The sequence below is a fragment of the Anastrepha obliqua genome, chromosome 2 (assembly GCF_027943255.1).
Source record: "Anastrepha obliqua isolate idAnaObli1 chromosome 2, idAnaObli1_1.0, whole genome shotgun sequence".
Lineage (NCBI taxonomy): Eukaryota > Metazoa > Arthropoda > Insecta > Diptera > Tephritidae > Anastrepha > Anastrepha obliqua.
Window position 1 is genome coordinate 35,126,078 of NC_072893.1, and position 24,493 is coordinate 35,150,570.

A 24,493-nucleotide genomic window follows, 5' to 3' on the forward strand; every position below is an offset into this window, starting at 1 on the left:
AGTCTGCACTTCTTTCACAAATTTCCTACAACAAATTCACAAAACAGCTTATTTTTTCGCCATTCAAAGTGGCTTAAAGGCGCCTAAAAGGAATGCAGGTATTATTTATGCGGTATTTGAGTTCTAAATAAAAAAAAAATATTATTTAAATTTATTTAAAAATATATTAAGTACCACATTACCTGTTGTTTTAATAAGTTCGGTTATTCTTAACGCCTATAAGTATGCAATTTTCGATAGCAATTCGTGCTTTCTGCCTTTCATTTCACTGATTTCAAGCGTATACCTGCACTTTTTAACCGGCTTATGGTATGATGCATCGAAAGCACACATTATCTGCTTACTGTAACACTGTGCGACAAAAAGTAACTTTTTTTGTTATGTAGCACAAATTTCATTTGCACTTGAAACTATCGATTTTATCTATGTATCACTGCTACATATGCAGTTTCTCATTTTCTCATCAAATAAATTTTTGAAACGAGTTTAGTGTTTCAAAGGACTTATAGTGTAATTACTCTAGACGTAAATTTAAGCGTAAAAATTCAAAGTTGTTTATTCAAGCTGTCGAATCAGCTTACGTATAAGGTTGATGCCAAATAAATAAGCGCACCACAAAACTTTTTTCATATAAGTATTTCCAATTTAAAGATATCCCTATCTCCTGTAATACCTCTAACTTGATCTTAACTGGATCCCGGAATCTGGTGTCCTACCCTCTTTTACCTAAATAATGCTTTTAATCCCAAATTTTTATCTTTTGTCCGCGTTAAATATGTCTTTGTCGATTCGGCGACGTAGTGCTTCCCATGTTAGTTTACATTTACTTTTATTGCTTATTATTTTTTGTTTGCATTGCTTATGTGCTTAAAAATTAAGCATTTTATACTTTTTCTATGGGGTATATTAGCTGAGATTTAACTTTCTTAGCCATTTTTCACTGATGGAAAATATCAAAACACCATATATGCAAGGTGAGGTCCAAAATAAACAAGACTGGCATCATAAAAATGTTTTTGATGGCGCCATCTTTTTAATGAGTTAGTACGTTGTTACACCCTTAGTTGACTTCCAGTGAAAGCTTGGTGACATTCGGTTCAGTGCAAGCGAAGTTACTGCGTCTAAGGTGTCAGTATGTTTGTGTCATCGGTACAAAAATGAGTCTCGAAGAAAGAGCTAAATCAAATTTTGTTTTGAAATTGGTAAAGCCTTTACCGAAACATTTGAATTGATGAAGAAGTTTATGGCGATGATTGTCTATCTCGTGCCAGAGTTCATGATTGGTTCACACGTTTCAGAGATGGTTGTGAGGGCATAAATGACTATGAACATACGGGCCGCCCAAAATCAGTAATCACCGAAAAAAACGGACTATTGTAGCATCTACCAGGCAGAAGTATTAGCTATAAAGGAGGTAACAGTGTACCTTAACACAGACGGCATAACAAAAACTACCATAAATATCTTCTCGGACAGCCAGGCGGCCATCAAGTCAATGGAGGCAGTTATACTGAGATCAAAGGTTGCTCAGGAATGCCTGGCGGCTCTAAATGATATTAATGCCGTCTTCAAGGAGAGTCTTATGTCTTATAGGTGTGACGGGACATAGAGATATTGAAGGCAACTTTAAGACCGAAGAGCTGACCAGAAAGGGTACTAATCTTCCACTGCTTAAAAACAGAGGCAATATTGGAATTCCTGTGGCAACTTGCAAATTAAGGATAAAAAAGAATATATTCTCCAAGAGGCCCTGGAGAGAGTCCAAAATCGCCACGAGCTTCTCAACCTGCTTGCCGGCAGCACTTGGGGCAAATACAGAGAAATGACGACATTTAAGGCAATTGGCCGGCCGGTTCTAAACTACGCTGCGCTTGTCTGATCGCCTGGAACTACGTATTGACACGTAGTGGATAAAGCTCCAGACTTGCCAAAACACTGCTATTCGGTCAGCGTGCTATTCAGGCACTGATGACCCGCTAAAGGAGCACAATAAGCTACTTAACAAATAGTTTCTGCTTGGGTGCTACGCAGGATTCACCTTTGCAGACATCTGTTTGAGTCAGAGCCGCCTTCCAGGCACACCAGGAGACACCTCCTCAATTACGCCGACGAGTTCCAGGACAAAACGAAAAGACATCTACTGGACCAGACCGTGTTTCAACTCACTATAAAGGGTATTCTTCGGAAGACCATTACCACCTTCTAAGACCGACCACCGAATGCCGTAAACGGAGTCCAAACACAACCTACAGCAGATGAAGAGCTTCAGCTTCGCCGTGAGACCCGTGTAACACTGGCATAACTATTGTAGCAGGTTAAACTCCTACTTATCCAGAATTGAACCCGACATACTAAAAATATGTCCTACATGTGAAGACACCCCGCACGACAATAACCACCTTTTCACATGCCTTACTAAACCCACTTATCTAACACCCCTCTCGCTCTGGACCCAACCTGTCGAAACAGCAAGTTTCCTGGACCCACCTTTAGATCAGCTAGATGAACACGACCGGTGATATACACTACACTGACAGGGCTTAGTATTGCTTCTACAACAACAACAGCAGTAGAAAATATTTGTGTTACAATCAGGCTAATTTGCCCGCAAAGAGATAAGAAAAGTTCAGGAGCGCTTAAGAAAAGATCAAGCTTAACCTCTTAAGAGAGAACATCTCAATGCCATGGCCTTGTGTCACCGGTCATTGGCTGTTCGGTAGGAACTCTTCTAGACTAGGAGTATTTTCTCATGAATACAGAAGAAGTTGTAGCTACGAGAGAGAGGAAGAAACAGTAGAAAATTTCTTCTGTAATTGTCCAGCCTTAGTTAAAAGTAGAGCAAGATTGTTAGGGAAAATACCATTTTGACTCTCTTACGGAACTATCCGGTGTTGGGATAAAACCTATCCTTCGCTTCATAAGAGCATCTAAATGGTTCCATTTCCGTGGTACCACAACGGACCTATTTGTTCTAGAAGAGTTGGTTATTCTTAAACTAACTGCCACAAAAACTTAACCTAATCTACGGTATCCATTGCGTATGTCCACTTTATTTTTTCATAGAAGGAAGACTCGCCTAATGTTTTTACGTACAAGTTTAACTATTTTCTCTCGTAGGAAGAACGAGGTTGAAAATGAAACTGCATTTCCGAGGTATGCTTTATATAATTTCTACGCTAGATGGCACTGTAGGTAAATTTCATGCATTTTTTAAACCCATAGTCAAATATCCAATGGACACGACGAACTCGATTCTTTTATACGGATACGAAATGTGGGCAGATTCGCTAAGGGTGCCGCCGGAGAACTCTGCAATCTGTGCAACGCACCTGTGCTCTCAGAGTGGCTTCTTCATACAGGGCAGTATCTGAAGCAGCGGTTTTAGTTATCAGCAGAATCATCCCTATAGATATTCTAGCACTAGAGCGCAAATGGAGATGGAAGGCGAAAATCACAGGAATCCCAGTGTCACGCTTCTCCGATATTAGAGTTTAAACGCTCACACTTTGGCAGGCAAGACGGAACTCTGAACGGTATGGTAGATGGACAGCGAGACTAACACCCGCTCCAAAAAAGTGGGTAGAAAGAAAGCACGGTGAGGTGAACTATTACACACTACTCCCACAGTTTTTGTCCGGACATGGGTCCCTTCGCAAGGAACATAGAGAGAACAGCTCTGTAACGAGCTAATGGTGTATTTACACCTAAAGAAATTATCGAGAAAATGATGATAGACAAAGAAAAATGGAATGCCGTCACAAATTTCGTGGAGGATATTATCCGAAAAAAGAAACGTGAAATGGAAAGTTTTGCTGAAGAGCAATGAGCATATACATAGGCTTCGCAAAACAGGCGACCCTGGACGCAGGGTGAGTAAGTAAGTGTCCTTCTTACGACGCCGTCTTGGCCCTCTACCTCGAAGCAATGCGGAAGTAGTCCCGGGGAGGAGGGAAAAATCCAAGAGATGAGGAGGGATATATTTAGTGGAATCACCACACACGTAATAGCGACGGTTACTATATATTGCGATGGCATTTGTAACCCAACCTCCCAAAAAAAAAAGAAATAAATAAATAAAAAAGTCAAATTACCAAAATAAATCCTCATATTAGCAGTTTCTGCGAATACTTTTCGAAAACTTAATCTAATTAAGCAATAAGTAATGTGCCAGCATTCAGTTAGGCTTATTTTCCCTATTTGAGTTAGCCATTAGCTTAGTATTATTGATACTCATTTGTGTTGCGTTTCACTTAATACTGAGGCAATAAGTTCGATTTTGTCGCACAGTGTTATCATTCATTTTGATCTCTCTAGGAATTTGCTAACTTTTTTTTGTAGTTTGGTGTTTTTTTTGTATTTACAGCATACATTTGCGCAGAGTCCTTCTAAGTAGCTTTTTTTGATTAGCCGATGGCTATTATCACCGATTCATTACATGAAAAGCCACTGTTAGTTAATCACAGCTTTTTGCTAGGATCCCATTTTGCTTTACAATGAAATTTTTCCATTATTTCCTCTCACTGTGAGTTGTTCTTCTTTGTCTTAGTGTTCATTCTTACCGACTTTTAATGGACAATGGGCTAACAGATAAAATTAGCTGCTGGTATATTATTTTTTATTTAAAAAAATAAATTATTTTCCATAAACCTGTATATTTTTTTGCTAAAATTTCTTACTAAAGTGCACTTTTAAAAGGGCCGTTACTTACAAAACTGCATAGCTCTGCTAATTTTTTTAAAGCTGTATAATTTTTATAATTTTTTTATAATTTATAATTTTTTTTGTTTGTTTTTAATATTGTATACATTTTTTTACACCACAAAATCTACCTAAATCTATTAAATTTTCATATATTTTTCAGTTTTATTTTTATTTTTTATACGACCATAAACTTACCTGACTGTGAGTTCAAATGTAAACCAAATAATACATATTGTTTCTATAAGGAAGAAAGGATCTGTGATGTCAGGCACCTCGTCTTCCTCGATTTTTGTGCCATTTGTTGTTGTATTGAACACCTGTTGCGTTGTTGGGAATTTTTAAATAAGTCGGTTAAAATGAAATTTACAAAAAATAATCAACACATATTCAAGTAGCTTTGAAGCATTTACAGAGTTTAGACAAAAGAGATTATTAATGTAAATATTTTTATGAACTATTGGAAATATTCAAAGGGGAAAGGGTATATGGACTTGATGCGTTTGAGTATTTATATGTATGTGATAGAGATCTGAAGCTGTGATAGTGTGTGTTGTGTCTATCGATAGTTTTTAACTACTTTGATGTAATTGATAATTTTCAGTTTTAATGCGAGCGTTGTTGGCGCGTTCGAAATTATGTAGTCGGCAAGTGGCTGACTCAACGAGATATAGGAGAACACTGTTTGGCTGATGAACTGGCTAGGTAGGGGCACCAAGAGTTGGTTTCCACATGCAAAGCGAGAATTAGTGTTCCTTTGGCTTTCTGCAATCAGCTCCTTGAAAGGAGTGCTTCACGTCATTTCAGCGAGAGTGGAGCGAGTACTGGGCAAGTGCACTAACTTGCAAGGCCGCGAGTTCCTTATGGCCACGGGGTGATAGGTGAAAAAGTTAAAATTAAAAAAAGTCACAGCATATATCCTTCCCGCATATTCCGGAGAGACTTTAAGTAACTTTGAGCGCCTTTTGCGGCAGCTGTCGGCAGGACTGCCTTATATATATATATATATAATTGGCGCGTACACCCTTTTTGGGTGTTTGGTCGAGCTCCTCCTCCTATTTGTGGTGTGCGTCTTGATGTTGTTCCACAAATGGAGGGCCCTACAGTTTCAAACCGACTCCGAACGGCAGATATTTTCATGAGGAGTTTTTTCATGGCAGAAATACACTCGGACTCGGAGGTTTAGCATTGGCTGCCGAAGGGCGAGCGCTATTAGAAAACTGTTTTCCTTAATTTTGGAGTTTCACCGAGATTCGAACGTACGTTCTCTCTGTGAATTCCGAATGGTAGTCACGCACCAACCCATTCGGCTACGGACTGCCTTGCTTTGCAAAATAAAGTTAGCTACTTTGGTGTAAAGTTAGCGTAGGTGTATTGTTTGACCCCTTGCGTGGCTTAACGAGTCTGACTCATGATGAAAATTTTGGCCCAAACATGAATATGACGAGCCAGGCTCGTGAATAGATCGTCAGGCCAAACGAAAATATCACGAGCCGAGGTCGTGTACATACACATCTCGAGCCTGGGTCGTGATTGAATGTTAGTTTTTATCTGTATGCCACCAGAGTTAGTTACAAGTCTCATAATTGCTGTTACAAAGCATTTTATATTATTCTGATTTGTTTACCTCGCGTTGACGCATAACACTTGGGCCCGAGTTTCGCCGAGCTAAATGGCACGGCTAGGGGTTAATTACCCTTGTGAAGGTAGCAGATTTGGATCATGGACGCTGCAGAAGTTCATTATCACTTCGAAAGGGTGGCGCCAGAGCCGTAATTAGTCATCATCTGGTGAATCGCCCTTACGTACCACTCTTTCTTGCTTCTTCTTGCTCCCTTCGATGGTGCCACAAAGAATGAATTAAGAGTTCACGTCTAAGTGAGCTCTTTTCTCCTCAGGCGTAACCATTAACATAATCTAAACTAAGTGTCATCTTCGTTGGCTGGGTCATGTCGTCCGCATGCATACAAACACTTCGGCTCTGAAAGTATTTGATGGGGTACCAGCTGGTGGTAGCAGAGGAAGAATAAGGCTTCCGCCTTAACCAAATTATTTCCTGCGGTAGGGTGTTTTTTGTACCAGAGAGATTACGACTGAGTTATCAAGTCTAAAAATACTCAAAAGTAGTACTAAAAATTAATTTTAGCTTATCATTTGTCAATGTTTAAGAAAAATATGAACTTTGCCGTGGTGCGTACTACACCGATTATTGCGCTTAACGGTTAAAATATGTGAAAGAGGCTATTCATGCAAAATGTGTCCAATCAGTTTTTCTCAAAAAAGCCTATGCCCGAGGAGACTACTTCCTCTAATTGCCTCCGCTCGACTTCCCTATATCGAATGCCGTCGATAGTTTATCGATTGCATGCCAAAAATTATCAATCACTAGCGAAGGTGCGCACTAACATCAGTTTCAGATCTCCAGTATGTGACAGCATTTAATTGTGTTTTTTTTTACTGAATTTAGTGAATCTGCCTACATCGAGGCGTGGCTCTATGCAAAGTTTATAAATTTGAATGACTGCCGCAAATTTGTTGCATACGTTTAGGCTGTGTGTTGCAAAGTCTTGGTATAATGCCGCTGGCCAATAAAACAGCTGGATATGAGTGGAAAAAATAACAACAAAAAATTATAATTTATATTTACAAAATACTTTACTTTTCACAACTTAATGTCAAAAGGATAAGTGCACTGTAGGCAATCTTTAGATTTTTCGTAAATGTACACACATAAATATTTATATATATATTTTTTTATACGTATTTGTATATGAATATTAAGAAATGGTATTTGGCTACCGTTAAAATTTAAGCTCGTTTAGCTATAAACATTAAATCGAGAGACAAACTGGCTTAAGCGTTTGAAAATTGGCAAGAAAAAATTATGAATTTAAAGAAAGGCTGACAATTGATTGAAAAGCTCTGACTGAAAATTTAAGATACTAGGCGTAACATAGGCCGTCTTTAATTTGAGCTTCCGAGAAGCTTTAGTCGTATTCGAAAAACACTTCGCTGACGTACTAGAGATGATCAGAAATTCATTAAAGCTTTCAAATAAGAAAGCAAACAATAACAAGAATTGGTTGAAAAGCGTTCACTGAAAATTTAGAATGCCAGGCCACTTTTAATTTGAGCTTTCGAGAAGCTTTGGTATTAGAGATGATCAGAAGTTCACAAAAGCTTTCAAATAAGAAAGCATACAATAACAAGAATTGGTTGAAAAGCTTTCACTGAAAATTTAGAATGCTAGGCCACTTTTAATTTGAGCTTTCGAGAAGCTTTGGTATTAGAGATGATCAGTAGTTTATAAAAGCTTTCAAATAACATTTTCCAGCGGTGTTTTAAATCAAATCACGTTTTGGAAGCAAATTTTTAGTAAATTTTTGTTTGAGCTTTCTTGGAACTTTAAGTTTATAAAAGCTTTCAAATAACATTTTCCAGCGGATTTCTAAATTAAATCGCGTTTTGGAGGCACATTTTTAGTAAATTTTTGTTTGAGCTTTCTTGTAACTTTTACTCTGCCTATGACGAGCTTTGCGAGAAATTGTCAATTAGATTTATAACTTTGGAAATTTCCTTACAATATTTATTTTTAGGTACTGTAAGAGAAGTAGCAGAATTTCACAGCTTTTTTGAAGCTTTTGATAAACCCCACGCATGAAAATATTTTAAGGCAACAGCAGTCCCACTTTTCAATATTAAGAAAAAATTAATAAATTATTGGCGCGTACTCTTCTGTTAGGTGTTTGGCCGAGCTCCTCATTCTATTGGTGGCGTGAGTTTTGATATTATTCTACAAAAGGAGTGACCTATAGTTTTATAGCTGACTCCGAACGGCAGATATTTTTTATGAAGAGCTTTTTCATGGCAGATATACACTCGGAAGTTTGCCAGCGGCTGCCGAGGGGCGACCGCTATTAGAAAAAAATGTTTTCTTCGTTTTGGTGTTTCTCGGAGATTCGAACCTACGTACACCTGTTGGTAGCCACGCACCAATCTATTTGGCTACGACGGCTGCCATTAGTTACTTCGTTTTGTAAGAGAAATGGCAGGATTTGAGACCTGTTTTAAAGGTTTTTGAAGCTTTTGATATCCAATTCATGGAGGAATTCCAAGGCAACAGCCGTCATCGGGGTAGTCTCTCTTTTCACTATTTGCTGCTTGATTTAATAGCTTTCATTTTCATTTGGTTTGCAAAGGGAATGACTGGCTTTCTCTTTATATATTGTAAGATTTCTTTGCTTTCGACGGAAAATAACTTGTTTTGTACAGCTCAAACCAGAAAGTACTCTCAATTTGCGCACTGGCTTACATTTGAGGCATTCTTAGGCATATATTTTATGTACTTGTATATTTTCAAAAGGCTTTGGTTGGAGCACATTGAGTTACAACACCGAACATCGATTAGTAAAATTAGTTTTAAGAAAAAAAATTATCCAACCCGATCCGGAAGCTTATCGATTTCAAAAAATTTGACATCAAGTTGCAAAAATGTGCGCGCAAAAAGCAGAAAAATAAGAGTAGAAGTGAAGTATTAAAAAGTGTTATGCTAATGCTTAAAATTAAAAGAGAAAATAAAAAAAAACTATATAAAAAGTGTAAAAAAGTTTTAGGTTAGAAAATTTAATAAAACTTAATGAGCTTTTTCACATTTTCTGAAGTAGATGAATGGTTGAGTTAACCATTTAGTTTGGGTCAAAAAGCTTGCAGTATAGTTAGCTTACCGCCTTCGGATTGAAAGTAAAGCTTACACTGAAGTGTGTTTAAGCTTTGGCAATGAAAGCACAAGGATTTAGAAATTTCTAAATACACATTTTTCACAAGTAGAAGAATGGTTAAGCTAATCGTATATAGTTTATATTGTAAGGTTTTTACTAAAATTAGCTTAGTGTTGCTGTAATAAAAGTGAAGCTTTCATTCCAGCTAAGTTTACGCTTTCGTGATAAAGGTTCATTGATTCAGAAATTTCCAAATGCACATTTTTCCGAAGTATGCAGAACAATGGTTAAGCTAACCATATCGTTTAGGTTGTAAGGCTATCACTAAAAGTAGCTTAGCGCTGCTATAATAAATGCAAAGCTTTCATTCAAGCTAAATCACGCTTTCGCAAGAAAAGCTCATGGATGCAGAAATTTCAAAAATTGCATTTTCCCGAATTGGTTAAGCTGACCATATCATTTGGGTCTACTTGGATTTCATTAAAAATAGCTTAGCGCTGGTTAGGTTGGGAAGAGGTAAGGTTAGGTAATTGGGTTTATGCTTTCGCAATAAAAGCTTGGTATTGAGAATTTCATGGATCCAAAGCGCAGTTGCTTTTAAAGATCTCTTTTTCTTCAAAAATTGTGAAAAAGCGCATACATTCAAAGCTTAATGTATTTGTTCTTTTGCTGTTTTCAACTCACCTTGTAATGCTTAAATTCGGGTAATGTTTCTAGACAAAATATAACAATTGATAGCAATATAACAAATACACTAATTATGGCTACAACTCTGGCGGCTTGCGAACTCTCCGGATACTCGAAGAGTAACCAGACTTTTCTTTGACTTTCATTATCCGGCAATGGTCTTTCTTCCTCTTTAATAAAGCCTTCATCCTCTCTGTGGCATTTTGAATGGCAGTTGAAGTGATATGGTTTCAAAAAATATACAGAAAGTTAAGAAAGTGGCATTAGTAAATTATCCTCAACTTAAAATAGATATATGCATTGGTTTTTTTTTTTTAATTTTACACCAACGAATTTACAACAAATTTTAGTGTTTTTTACACGCTGCTTTTCATTTAGTTTTTTGCTTTTTGTTTTTTGTTTTTTGTTTTATTTTTTCTTTTGTATTAATAGACACCTAATCCAGTTAAGCGATTGTCGACGATTATTACAAAAAACGATGTTAGTTTTATAATAAAATTTAACAAAAATCAACAACAATTCTACTTATTATAAAACTAAAAGAAAAAAAGAAGTATATCAAAATTGGTTGACTTTCATTTGTTTTCGCTCATATGCGTGTGTGTGTGTACATATATGTGTAAGTAAAATATTAATTAAAAAGAAAAAAAAAACTACACGACAATAAAATCAGCGGCTGTGTTGCCAAATTTCGCAGCGCTCAACGGTGAAGTCAGCAGCGGTGGTAGCGTTGTCGGCTAAGACGGTTTGTGTCTTGAGTGAATGGTTTATCGTGTATGTTGAGTGTAAGCACCTCTGTCTGCTCAGCGTTGTATTGGTGGTTATATGCATAAAAAACATACTGTCACTTCGAGCAGGCGCTTTGCTACGTCTGCAGTAGTACTACAAATGATGTCGGCTACAAATGATGTGTTTAGTGGGTGTGGATGAGAATTTTCGTTTTATATTTGGTGATCGTCGCACTTGAAGTGAAATTCGCATTTAATTTTCAATGGAATTTTGTCTACATTAAATCTGTTTATTGCTTGCAGCTTTTGGCGCATGCTTGTGCTTGCCACGGTACCGGCCACATACTCCCCCCATGCCGTATGCACAAAATTTTAAGCTAGTGGTCAAGTGATTAATTGTGTCGTTTTAGCGGTTATATTTTTCGTGAATTTTTTGTTTGCTTTTGCGTTTTGAATTTTGTTGCAACATTTTAAAGAGTTTCTCACGTCTAATTGTGTATGGCTGGCTTATTTACTTGTATTTTTTAGTTTTTTTATAATATACATTTGCTTCAGAGTAAATAAATAAACAATTAATTTTTTCAAACACTAATTTCAAATGTCATACAACAGCAAATTTAAAGAACAACAACAACGATAACATTAAAAAATATGTATATTTATAATATGTAGTGGTTATGAGAGTCGGTGTTTCGAATGCCCTTTAGGGAATTCATTAGTTTTTTGTTTCTTTATCATTGGGTTGCAAACACCAAAGCTGCGAGATATGCCCAGTTGGAATACAAAGAAATAGCTGCGTGCCAATGGGTTAAGAATACAATTTATGCAGATTATATAGGAGCAGGAAAAATGGACTTAAAAGTACTGCCTCTAATACCAGCTATCTAATTCTTCAAAAGAGGAGACTACAGGGTGAACCAAATGAAGTGTTTCAAAACACCATAACTTTTTTGTGTGAAATTAGTTGTTATTGATTTCAAAGACAAAAGTGTTCAAAAATGATTACAATTTTAACATATATTCACTTTAGCTCGAGATGACCACCTTTTGCCTTGACTATAGCCTTCAAACGGACAAAAAATGAGTTGCATGCTGCACGAATGTGACCTTGAGGTATTTTGGCCCATTCTCGTATAATCACTTTTTTCAGCGCATCCATACTGGCATATTTTTTAGTCTTCACCTTGCTCTCCAAAATAGACCAGATAGATTAGTCCACCGGATTTGCGTCTGGCGAATTCGAAAGCCATTGTGTGGACGAAATGAAGTGTGGAACATGATTTTTTAACCATTCTTGGTTCACACGAGCTTTATGAGACGGTGCCGACTCCTGTTGGAACGTCCATGGTCTACGACCGAAATGTTTGCGTGTCCACGGTTCTAAAGCAGCTTCTAAAATATTTTGCCGATAATAATTCGCATTCGCTTTGACACCAAGCTCGAAAAAAACGATTGCGGAGCGTCCATCAGCGGTCACTGCGGCCCAAACCATTACTTGCGATGGGAAATTGCTTCGAGTGGCCAGTGGGTCAAGTAAACACGATCACTTTGAGTGTTTATGAACTGCTCAATTGGGAAATTTTTTTCATCACAAAACACAATGGTAGGAAATTCGCCACGTTCGTGCAAGAGCAACAACTCCTTTGCTCTTTCGCACCGAACTTTTTTTTGCTGGGGTGAAAGATCGTGTGCTTTTTGGAACTTGTAAGCCTTAACCTTGAGCTTATTTTTCAATATGCGTTGAATGCTGTCTTGCGATATTTTCAGTTCTTTGGCCATTTTTCTTCCACTTCGGCGTGGATTTCGTTCAAGTCGAGCCTTCACTTTCCGAACCATTTTTGGCGTTGTTGCGGTTGTTTTTGGTCCACCTCCATAGCGTTTTGCAATGCTACCAGTATCATTGTAACGTTTTATAGTGCGATACACAAACAGTCTATTCACTTTGAGGTCTGAGCTCACGAACAATGGCTGGTTGTGATTTTCCAGCCAAATATAACGCAATCACACTATTACGTTTGAACTCCATCACAGAAAAAAAATCAAGAAAACTGAGACGCAAATGCTTTTGATGGCTTATAAACAATACATTGAACTGTCCTTAGAACAATCTTGACATTGATGGCATGAGCTGTTTTACAGATACAAGCAGTGTGAAGTTGGTAACACTTCATATCGTTCACCCACTAATTGTTGCCTATGGAACTACAAATAAAAACCTAGCACAATGCGCTGCACCTGGCACCTATCACATAAAAAATACCTGCAATTGAAAATGAAACCAGGTCTAAGACATATTTTTTAAATGAAGACTATTATTATTATTACTGCCTATGGTTCCAGGGAGAAATAAAGCGCCATAATGAAGGCTATGTATAATATGAAAAGGACTCCAGTGATGTCCAGCCCCTTGTTGGCGGCATTGCATCTATTGCTATTGGATAATCCAAGGGTGATACAGATTTTGGACAGTAATTACGAGTACTTGCGACAACTGGGATTGCGAGCTTAGGCAAATTTTGTCATGGAGTGCTACTCAGTTGAACAACGCTTAAGGGTTTCCATACATCCAGAATTTTCAAAAAAATGATTTTTTTACAGATTGTTATACTTTATAGTTTTAGGCGTATTTCTGTGGAAGTCGACTTTAAAAATTTCCCATAGATACAAAGTTATGGAAGAAAATGTAACTGCCCGACGAGAGTTTGATGCACACAAATTCTTGCTTTAAATGCGCGAGCGAAATGCATTTGACAGTTTAAACTAGTTTTTCTCGAAACAACTTTTTTCGCCACGGTCTGCATGATAACTCATTTTTGTTTTTTTTTTTCCTTGCTCACTCCACTCGGGAGCATAGGGCCTCGACAAGACTCAGTCTTGCGTTGGTTTCGTTAATCTGTTTTGATTTCTGACAGGGTAGGCGATTAGCTAACAGTCCTAAGTAGTGGGAATGCCTACCTGTCTTTGCTTAGGAACAACGCCTTCTTACGCTCGGAGCGCCATCTGTGTCTCACATTTTTCTGGCAGAAGGATCGCACAGATGTTTGAGGACTTCGCTAAATTTCGTGTGTCTGTGCTATTACCGCGATTGCCCGCTTCCTCTTGCTGGCGCCACTGATGCAATGTGTAACTGTTTGTTTTTGCTTGCTTTTAGCAGCCACAATGCAATTAATGCGCAGGTTATTGTGCGGGAGTAAGGATGGAAAGGATAAGTTTTTGCGGCTGAAGAATGGAATTGGAGACATCTTTTTTGTTTCGTTTTTTTTAGAAACAGGAAAGTATGTAAATTTGGAAAAGTGCGAGGACCGTGCTTTACGTGGGATACGAGCCCACAACCTCTGGGATGGCAGGCTAGTGCACTTACGCTAGATTTTGATTTTTAATATTTTTTATAAAATATTCGGAAGTGTTTTCTCTATAGTCTGTCGAGCCGGATTTTTGTTATTTTTAATAATAAATTTTATAAACATAATTAAAGTGTGACATTTATGAAGTAAACCGCATACTTTTTTTAATTTCTGTAAATTGTAAAATTTTTCGAAATTCAGAAATCCGGCTCGACAGACTATAAATGCAACTTTATTGTACAAGAATTTTTTGACTTTTTACAGATCCATCAACATTTCAAGGAGAAATGATGCAGACCGTGGAGTGACTTTTTTTTCATTGCACTTTGGGTCACGTGATTTTTATATACTAATTTTTGTAAAGAAAAATTTAAATACATTTTTTTATAAAGTTTAAGCAGTTTTTGGCGCTGCTGGACGTATGTAACCCCTTAAAAGTGATCCAAACGTTTTATGAGAAGAATTTTATGAGGAAGAATTGCATTTGGTGCATTGAGTGACGAGCGATGAGGCATATTTTCTCCTAAGCGGATATGAACCCAAGCTGCCACTGAAAGTCCGCATGACATTGAAGAAAAAAGCGCATAAGAACAGCTCAAAAGTAAAAAACAAAATATTTTTTCTTAATATTTTTTAGTAATGGGTTGTTTTCAGGGTCGTTATAAAAATTGTTCGAACTATCGGTGTACATCTAATTAATTTCGTATTTGTTACTAACCTTATATCTATTTATGTAGTCAATATTTCGACAGTGATAGCTATTCTATGTAAAACACACAAATTTTTTTTTATTACAGTCAAAATGTCAAGTCAAATTACGTTCCAAAAAAACAGCATTTGCGGGGAGGTTTGCTTTTATTCTTGAATTTAAAGAAAAGTGCAACAGAAGCACATCGTTTACTCTTAGAAGCTTATCCTGAATGTGCTCCAGAGGTTGGAGTATGTCAGCAGTGGTTTGCACGATTTAAAAGTGGTGATTTTGACACAGAAGACAAAGAGCGATCAGGTTCATAAAAAAGTTTGAAGACGAAGAATTGGAGGCATTACTCGATCAAGATCCATATCAAACTCAAGAAGAACTTAGAAAAACATTGGAAGTCACTCAGAAAGCCATTTCTAAACGTTTAAAAGCAGCCGGATACATTCAAAAACAAGGAAATTGGGTGCCACACGAATTGAAGCCGAGAGACGTTGAGATACGATTTTGCATGTCTGAAATGCTGCTTCTCGCTACAAAAAGAAATCATGTTTGTATCGTATTGTCACTGGCGATGAAAAGTGGATTCATTACGACAACCCAAAGCGTAAAGATCATATGTGAAGCCAGGCCAACCAGCCAAATCGACAGCACAGCCGAATATTCATGGTTTGAAGGTAATGTATTTGGTGGGATCAGAAGGGTGGGGTGTACTATGAGCTGTTAAAATCGGGCCAGACGATCACGGGAGAGCTATGGAATACAGGCATTAATTGATACAACAGCCGAAAGACGGCAAAAATGGGCGACCAGACACGAGAAATTGATTTTTCATCATTACAATGCTCGGCCACGTGTTGCAGTACCGGTCAAAAATTATTTGGAAAATGCCGGATGAGAAATTCTACCTCACCCGCCTTTTAGCACAGACATAGCTCCTTCTGATTACTACTTGTTTCGGTTGATGCAGAATCACCTTTCTGAAATACTGTTCACCAATGTTGAAGGTATTAAAAAAGATGAGAATTTTTTTTGGGATGCCATCCATAAATTGCCTGAACGATGAGAAAAGTTGCCGCTTCCGATGGACAATATTTTGAGTAAAATATTTTTTCACTTTTATATTTAAATAAATGGTTTTTTTAACAAAAAAATACGAAATTATTTAGTTGTACAGCCATATTTTTGGTTTTTTTAAGCTTTCGAATATTTTGGACATTTTTGAGGGGAGATTAGAAGCGCAGATTAAATAATATTGATATAATCTGCAAAGAAACTTGCACCTACGTCTTCTCTGACGGTTCCAAGATGGAACTGCAAAAATTATTTCTCAGGAAAGCGCAGAAAAGATGGAGCTCCACTTCTTCATGTGCTATTTCGAAAACCCTTTAGCCCCGGTGAAATATACGAAGAACTCAGAAAGTCTTTTTGACTCCTCGCCAATTGATTTCCAAACTCATAGCTGTGTCTACCGATCACTGAATGATCGGCGCACACGCAGAAAAGCTAAGGTTACCATTAACCCCCATTGCAGAAGCTGTGGGGGCCTTTCAGAGAAGGGGACTGTTGAGCACTTTCTCTGTGCATGTCCGGGTTTTACAGCCAGCTGATTAAGGTCACTGAGTGCTTCTTTCTTCGACAGCCTAGGGAAGGGACTGAATTCCATGAATCTTCTCCATTATATCAACAGCTCTGGTTGGCTATAGATATCTGCCTGTTGGAGGTCTCATGATGGTATCAAAACGGCGCTTTAGTGCTACTTGAGGAGTGTCAGACTGGCTCTTCAACTCAATGGAAATTTTCATAGCGCTGGTCGTGTGAGTAAATGTTAAAAAAAACAGGTGTCTAATTTTTTGCCCTGAGAAGAAATTTAGGGAGTAGCATACAAAAAAAAAACATGTCGGCCATCTTTGTATGCATGTCTTCAGGTCACATTGATTCAGGTTGATTTCAATCGACCATCTAAGTAAATTACTCTATCTGAAAATTTCATTCAAAAGGTGGAGGGGAAGAATGGCTAAAGGACTTTGAGGATGGATGTACAATTAACAATTAAAAAGTACTAAGTTCAAACATCATCAAGTTGGAACCGCTACGCTAACTATTTCTAAGGCTTGGACCTCTCTATGTGCGATGCGGCTGCCAAATCTAACCTAAACCTAGACCACGCATGGAGTTGAAGTGGGTGCAAGGTAATGAGGTATGGCATGGCCAGCTACAGCTTGCTGTTCTAAATATTCCACCATTCAAAGACATTTTTATCAAATTTACCGAACTCAGTTTTCAGTGACGTCAATGACATTTTTGTGTGACGTTTTTTATGATATTCACATTCCGTGCGCGCTGAAGTATTTTGAAGTGCATAAATTGTACTAATAGCTGTTGTTGTATGCTTTGGAATATTTTTTAAAATTAAATATAGTTTTCTAAGTTCTTTAAAGAGAAATATTTTTTAGTTAAATAAACAACTACATTTGCAAATATGGCTGTATGTATATCAACTACAGTACTAAACTACTTTTTGATTTGCAGCTGATGCAACTGAGTGCCTTAAGTGGTGTGTTAGAGCCCAGAGTGTGAACTCAGATTCATAAGAAAATACAAAACTATTGAGAATAAGTTGTTCAACAAATAAAATATGTACATATGTATTGATTTTATATGGGCATGCGTTGTTTTTCCTTTCGATTTGTCTCTCCAACTGGGCTTTTGTCAGTTTACATTTGTGTTAGTGTTGATGCACGTTAATCAAAATTTGGTAAAAAGTGTTGCTCTGTACATTTAGTGTGTACGAGTATCTATGTATGTATATATAGTACAAGTCTACATGAAAAACCAAATTTTTATTAGAATTCATTCAGCATTAACATTCCAATTAAATCTACGCATCAGCTTCAGTAACCAATTATTTATGCAAATTTTTATACAAAAATATTTGTTTTCAAATTTTCAAATATTTTACATCGTTTATGCTTAGTTTGGTAACACTCTTACCTGAATTTATTAATTGCTTGATCACCTAATTCATAAAATTTTATTTCTTCACTAAATACGTCTAAAGGGACATTGACCGGTCTCCGCAGTCGACCACCTAAATGAGGGAGTTTCATTGTAAAATACAAATTATGGTAATGAAAATACGAATGGTGATTAATGGCAATAATAACAGTAATAAAAGAAAACGGCAGTGTTTTACAGTGCAAATATATATTAAAAAAAAAATGTAAATAAAATATATTTTCGTGTGGATATTTGTGTTTATTTTATATTATAAATGTGTGGGCGCACATGATTGTGTTTTGTCAGATGAGAGGGGTAAAAGAGAAGAGCAGAAAAATACATGTTAATATTTATATAATAAAATATTTCATAGTAATATCATTTTAGTTTCAAACACATGCACAAATTCATGTTATGTAAATATATGTGCAAGGTGGCGCAAAATTAATAACCCTATCGAAAGATTTCTACATAGATATATGAGACATATAGAAAGTCAACGAACAAAATGGCTGGGACATATTAGCGGAATGCCAAAAATAGAGCTACTAACGGGTGATTTTTTAGCTATTATATTTTTAACCAGTTGGTTTAAACAGCTGACGCACGTTTCATTAAATTTTATTATAAAAATGCGTGTTCTGTTAAGAAAGTTTATAGCGCGCTTCTTCCATTTTATGGTCAGTTTAATCGACCCACTGAAGCGGCTATTCGAGCGTTTGTGACTAAATTTAGAACCAAATTTACATTATTGGACAGCAAACCACCAACACGCTTACGTAGAGTGCAAAATGAAGAAAATATCGCAGCTGTATCGGCCAGTGCTATTGATGACCATCAATTATCGATTCGTCGCCGTTCGCAGCAATTGGGCCTCTGTTACTCAACAACGTGAAAAATTTTGCGAAGGGATTTAGGTGTGAAGCCTTTCAAAATACAGCTGGTGCAAGAATTCAAGCCGAACGACCTACCGCAACGCAGAATTTTTGGTGAATGGGCTCTTGGAAAGCTGGCCGAAGATATACTTTTTTATCGAAAAATTGTGTTCAGCGACGAAGCTCATTTTTGAACCAATGGGTACGTAAATAAGCAGAATTGTCCAATGTATCCAGAAAAGGTTACAGTTTGGTGCGGTTTATGGGCTGGAGGTATCATTGGACCGTACTTCTTCAAAGATGCTGCGAATCGTAACGTAACTGTGAATGGTGAGCGCTACCGTGAAATGATATCCAACTTCTTTTTGCCCAAAATGCAAGAGCTTGACTTGCATGACATGTGGTTTCAGCAAGACGGTGCCACATGCCACACAGCACGCGTAACTATGGACTTGTTGAGAGGCGAGTTCGGTGAACATTTTATTTCACGATCGGGACCTGTCAATTGGCCAACCAGATCGTGCGATATAACGCTTTAGATTATTTTTTGTGGGGCCATGTTAAAGCTCATGTCTATTCAGACAAGCCTGCTTCAATTAACGCATTGGAAGACAACATTAAAGAATTTATATGTGAGATATCGGCCGAAACATTCGAAAAAATATGCCAAAATTGGACTGAGCGGATGGACCATTTGAAGTGCAGTCGCGGTCAACATTTGCATGAAATAATCTTCAAACATTAAACTATATGGACTTTACTATCGATTTAAATAAAAATTTCATGCATTTTTCTGAATTTTACTTGTGTTTTTTTGAAAAACTTTTTTATAGCTTTTTAAAAATCACCCTTTATCACTTGACATGGAGTCGCTCATAGGGGAAGTAAAATAAATTGATTGTATGTACCATTAAAGGTTTTTCAGGTACGTTTCTCATCCAGAGAAATGTCCATGGAGAGGTCAAGTAGACCTTAAAGAAGCCATTTCTCTTTGCACTGATCAATTTTGACTCGACCACTGAATCACGTGAGCTTCTCTAAGCGGAAGTGTTAGTTCTTTTTGAGGCTAGTAAGAGACCTTAAGAAACAGGGTTATACAAAGAAATAGAGCAGGAATATATTCTAACAGGTAGGTGGAACTATTATCATTAGCATCTGCTATCACCAAATCTGAGCTACATACAGTAGAAGTCAGAAGGAAGTGTACACCACATATTGACAAGTTTTGACTATTTAGTCAATTTATTTTGTAATTTCAATTATTTTTTTATAAAAATATAGTTGGTACTACAACAAAAACCTTGTACTGCAAAGTTTCGAACTTTGTATAAAATACTCAAAAATTCGGCAAAGTTTCATCAAAATTTCAAACTTTTTACTCAGAATTTTTAGTAAAATTTCCGGTGTGCAGGTATCATAGATCATTGAATTTTGGTATAATTCAGTGCAAGTTTCAGGTAGTTCAAGAACCGCTTTGATTTTTGACAATTTTTTGGCTAACGGTATTGAGTGTTTTCTTCTACATATATAAAAAAAATTGGGAGCAGGCGTTAAATAGAGAAAACTCACAAGATCGTGAGCGAAAAAAGTTCTCAAAAATCAGTTTGATTTTCCACCTACTTCAAACTTGCACTTTGCTATACCAAAATTCAATGAGCTATCAAATTGTATACTTAAAATGATGTGCATTTTCTTTTTACGCTGACTGTATGTGTCTCTGAAAATGTTGTTTTCTCTTGCATAACTGCGTACTGGTTTACGGAAACAGTGAAGGGAATGAGGAAGGGAATTGACTCGATTTGATAAGGCTCGCTAAGGCTGTATGAAAAAATTTTGACGTATGGCTGTACGTCATGGATAATTTTTTTTTCTGGTAAGTAAGGTTAAGCAGCTTTTAACCATTTACCGCCCACTGTACACGCTGTTTAGTAACTGCTTTGGTTATTGCTAGTGGTTATTGTGTAATAAACTTGAAGGCTGTTGCTTATGTCTAATCTGAGAAACACACGAAGCATTTATTTTTGGTTCTTAGCATTTAAAAAAGAAATAATAATTTTTAATATTTTTTTCGTTCTGATTTTTTTTTAATTTTTGTTTAAATAATAAATAAAAAAAAATGACAATTTCGTATAATAAATTCTTTTTTAGGCCAGTATCATTGAAAATGCATTGTTACTTTTAGTATAGGATTGGGTGGAATAGTCTAAGCCGAAATGGTGGCCTTTGCCTTAGAGAAGCGCGTAAGATATTCAAATTTCGCATTGAAATACTAGAAAAAAACCGCCTTAGAATCCCAGAATGGCTTTGCTAACTTAGTCTACCTCATTGTAACTATGTTTGTATGTATAGGGTTGTTCAATAGGTGCGCTTCAACTTTTTTCCCGATAGGGAGGGCGAACGACGCAATATTTTTTATTTTTCGCTTGCCATTTGTAAACTTCATTAGTATACATTTCATCATGGAACGCTGCACACTTGAGCAATGATTGCAAATCGTGCAAATTTTTTATGAAAATAATGGTTCTGTTGCTGCTACTTTAAGAGCATTACGGCCATTTTACGGTCCATTTAACAAGCCGTCCCGTTTTGGGGTTATGTGAAGTCATTGGTCTACAGTAACAAGCCGGCGACGATTTGTGAGCTCAGAGCCAATATTGAACGCGAAATTGCTGGAATTTTGGCCGATTTATGCAAAAGAGTGGTCGAAAATTGGGTTCAACGATTGGACTTCGTAAAACGTGCACGCGGTGGTCATGCAAAAGAAATCGAATTTCATACTTAAATGTATATGTTCAAACTCGATAATAAAAAAAAAATTAGTTAAAAAAGTTAAACCGTTTGTGTTTTATTCAAAAAAGTTCAAAAGTTGAAGCGCTCTTACTGAAAAACCCATTATGTTTGTATGCCATTAGTAAGATTAAAAATCATAGTTCAATAAAATACATATTTAGTATACTTTAAAATATAAAAACCGTTATTACACTACAAATATACGTTTCTTTTAAAACTCACCACTTTGATAATAGTATAAAATTGCATCGAAGCTCGGCCGACTACGGTCAAAAAAATATTCATTTCTAAGCGGGTCAAAGTACCGTAATCGCCGAGCTGGATCCCCCAGCAGTGTGTCCGGAAATTGATTTAACGTTCGTAATTGTGTTTCGAACCTTAACCCGCTTACCTGCAGATGACATCGATGAAAATGGAGAACAAAAACAAAGCGAAATTCAAGAAGAATAGGAAGAGAATTCATTGAGAAGTGTAAGAAATAATTGAAAAATAAAATATTACATAACCTTTTTGATAAAAGAAAAAAAAATAAAAACAAGAGTTTACATACATTCACATATAATTTTTATTTATGTTTACTTTAGAAGATATTTTTTGTGTTTATTATTATAAAAACAAAATTTATTCAATTAAAATCTTGAATCTTAAACTTCGAATTTCCAATTTTGAAGTTTGAATTTTGAGTATTGAAATTTGAGTTTTAAAATTTGATTTTTCAGTTTTTATTTTAATTTTGAACTTTGAAATTTTGAATTTTGAGTTTTGAAATTTGAACATTCAATTTTGTATTTTAAGACTTGAATTTTCAGCTTGAATTTCGAACTTTGAGTTTTGGATTTCGAACTTTGAATTTAAAATTTACCAATTTTGTGTATTAGATCTTGAATTTTAGATTTGAATTTGCAACTTTGAGTTTTGAAATTAGAATTTCGAAATTCGAATATTGAATTTTGTATTTTAACTTTTGAAGTTTGAATTGTGAATTTTGAGTTTTGTAATGAGGATTTTGAATCTTTCGTTTTAAGTTTTGAATTTTGAGTTTTGAATTTACAGTTTTTATTTAAAAGTTTGAATTTTGCGTTTTGAACATTCTATTTTGTATTTTGTATTTTAAGTTTTGAATTTTGAGTTTAGATTTCAAACTTTGAGTTTTGGATTTCGAAATTTGAATACTCAATTTTGAAGTTTGAATTGTGAATTTTGAGTTTTGAAATTAAGATTTTGAATTTTGAGTTTTAAAATTAAAATTTCGGAATTCGAATATTCTATTTTGAAGTTTGAATTGTGAATTTTGAGTTTTGAAATTAAGATTTGAATTTTGAGTTTTGAGTTTCAAAATTCAAATATTCAATTTTGAAGCTTGAATTGTGAATTTTGAGTTTTGAAATTAAGATTTTGAATTTTGAGTTTTGAAATTAAGATTTTGATTTTGAGTTTTGAATTTAGAATTAAACGTTTTTATTTAAAAGTTTGAATATCGCGTTTTGAACCTTGAACTTTGAATTCTAAAATTTTGAACTTTGAGTTTCTAAATTAGAGTTTTGAAATATGAACATTAAATTTTTAAGTCTTTTAAGTCTTGAATTTTGAGTTTGGATTTTGAACTTTGAATTAAGAAATTTGAGTTTTGGATTTCGAACTTTGAATTAAGAAGTTTAAGTCTTGGATTTCGAACTTTCAATTTAGAATTTCTAGTTTTGAAATTAGAATTTTGGGTTTTAAATTTTAAATTTGAGTTTAGTTGTGTGTAGTTAAAGAATTCAAATTCAATTTCCGTTTCAATTTCGAGTCTTGAGTTCAAAAGCTTGAGTTTGTGTGTGTGTTTTCGTTTTACGTTTTAAAATTTAAGGAAATTAGTGTAAATTTAAATTTATACTTGTAATTTAATTTTCGAATTTTAATTAGAAATTCTGAATTTTGAACTATTTATACATTTTGGGCCTAGATCTTCGAATTTTTAGTTTTAATTCGAATTCGAATTTAATTTGTATTTGTATTTAAATAGAAATTTTTAAACTGAATTTTGAAATTTAAATTTGACATTCGAGTTTTGAATCTCGAATTTAAATTTAATTGCGTTTTTAGTTGAATTTTAATTAGATTTAAGAATTTTACTTTTGTGGGAACTGCAATTTTGAATGTTGAATTTAAACTTAAATTTTATTTGTTTGAGAATTCGATATAAAAAAATTTACTTAATTCAAGGATACCAGCTTGACCTTGAATTTATATTTTATTTAATTTTTATTTGAGTTTTTTGCGTTTTGAGTTTTAAATTTAAATTTGAGTTCAATTTTCGAATTTTGATTTTATTTTAGAATTTTTATTTGACTTTGTATTTTTATATAAAAATTTTGGATTGGTATTTTATTTGGATTTTGAACTAAAATTTGTATTTGTATTATAATTTGCGAATTTTGAATTTGAATTGGTATTTGTACTTTAATTTTCCAATTTCGGATCCGAACTAAAACTTGGGTTTGAATTTTGGATTCAAAAGTTTGAACTTGAATTGTGACTTCAATTTGTATTTTATTATTAAAACTTTGAATTGAAATTTTAATTAAAATTTTGATTTTAAAACAGAACTTGAATTTTAATTTGCTTTTGAATGCTGAATTTTAACGTCCAGTTCTGAATTTTGAATCAAAGTTGGAATTTCAATTGCGGCTTGAATATATATATTATTTAAATTAAAATTGTGGATTTTGAACTAAAATTTAATTAATTAGAGAATTTAATTTAAAGCGAATTTAAAGAATTCAATTTAAATTTCAATTTGTATTTGCATTTGTATATGAATTTGTGTTTGTATTTGAATTCAAGTTCTGATTGCTAATGAATTTGGATTTGAGCTAAAAACTTCGTATTTGTTTTAATTTTAATTCAGTAGTCACATTAATTTTAGCTCTTTAAATGAGATTTCTGATTTTCTGTTCAAATTAAAAAGAAATAC

General features: G+C 35.3%; 1 protein-coding gene across 1 annotated transcript in view; it reads right to left on the reverse strand.

Moving 5' to 3' along the window:
• LOC129238079 (potassium voltage-gated channel protein Shaker) overlaps positions 1–24,493 on the reverse strand; it is a 124,360-nt gene that overhangs the window by 90,571 nt on the left and 9,296 nt on the right. Inside the window, exons 3-6 of the mRNA XM_054873118.1 lie at positions 21,760–21,928; positions 17,867–17,963; positions 10,101–10,296; positions 4,897–5,018 (exon numbers count right to left, since the gene is read on the reverse strand). Coding sequence (XP_054729093.1) covers positions 4,897–5,018; positions 10,101–10,296; positions 17,867–17,963; positions 21,760–21,928 — 584 coding nt within the window. The remainder of the gene's footprint in view (positions 1–4,896; positions 5,019–10,100; positions 10,297–17,866; positions 17,964–21,759; positions 21,929–24,493) is intronic.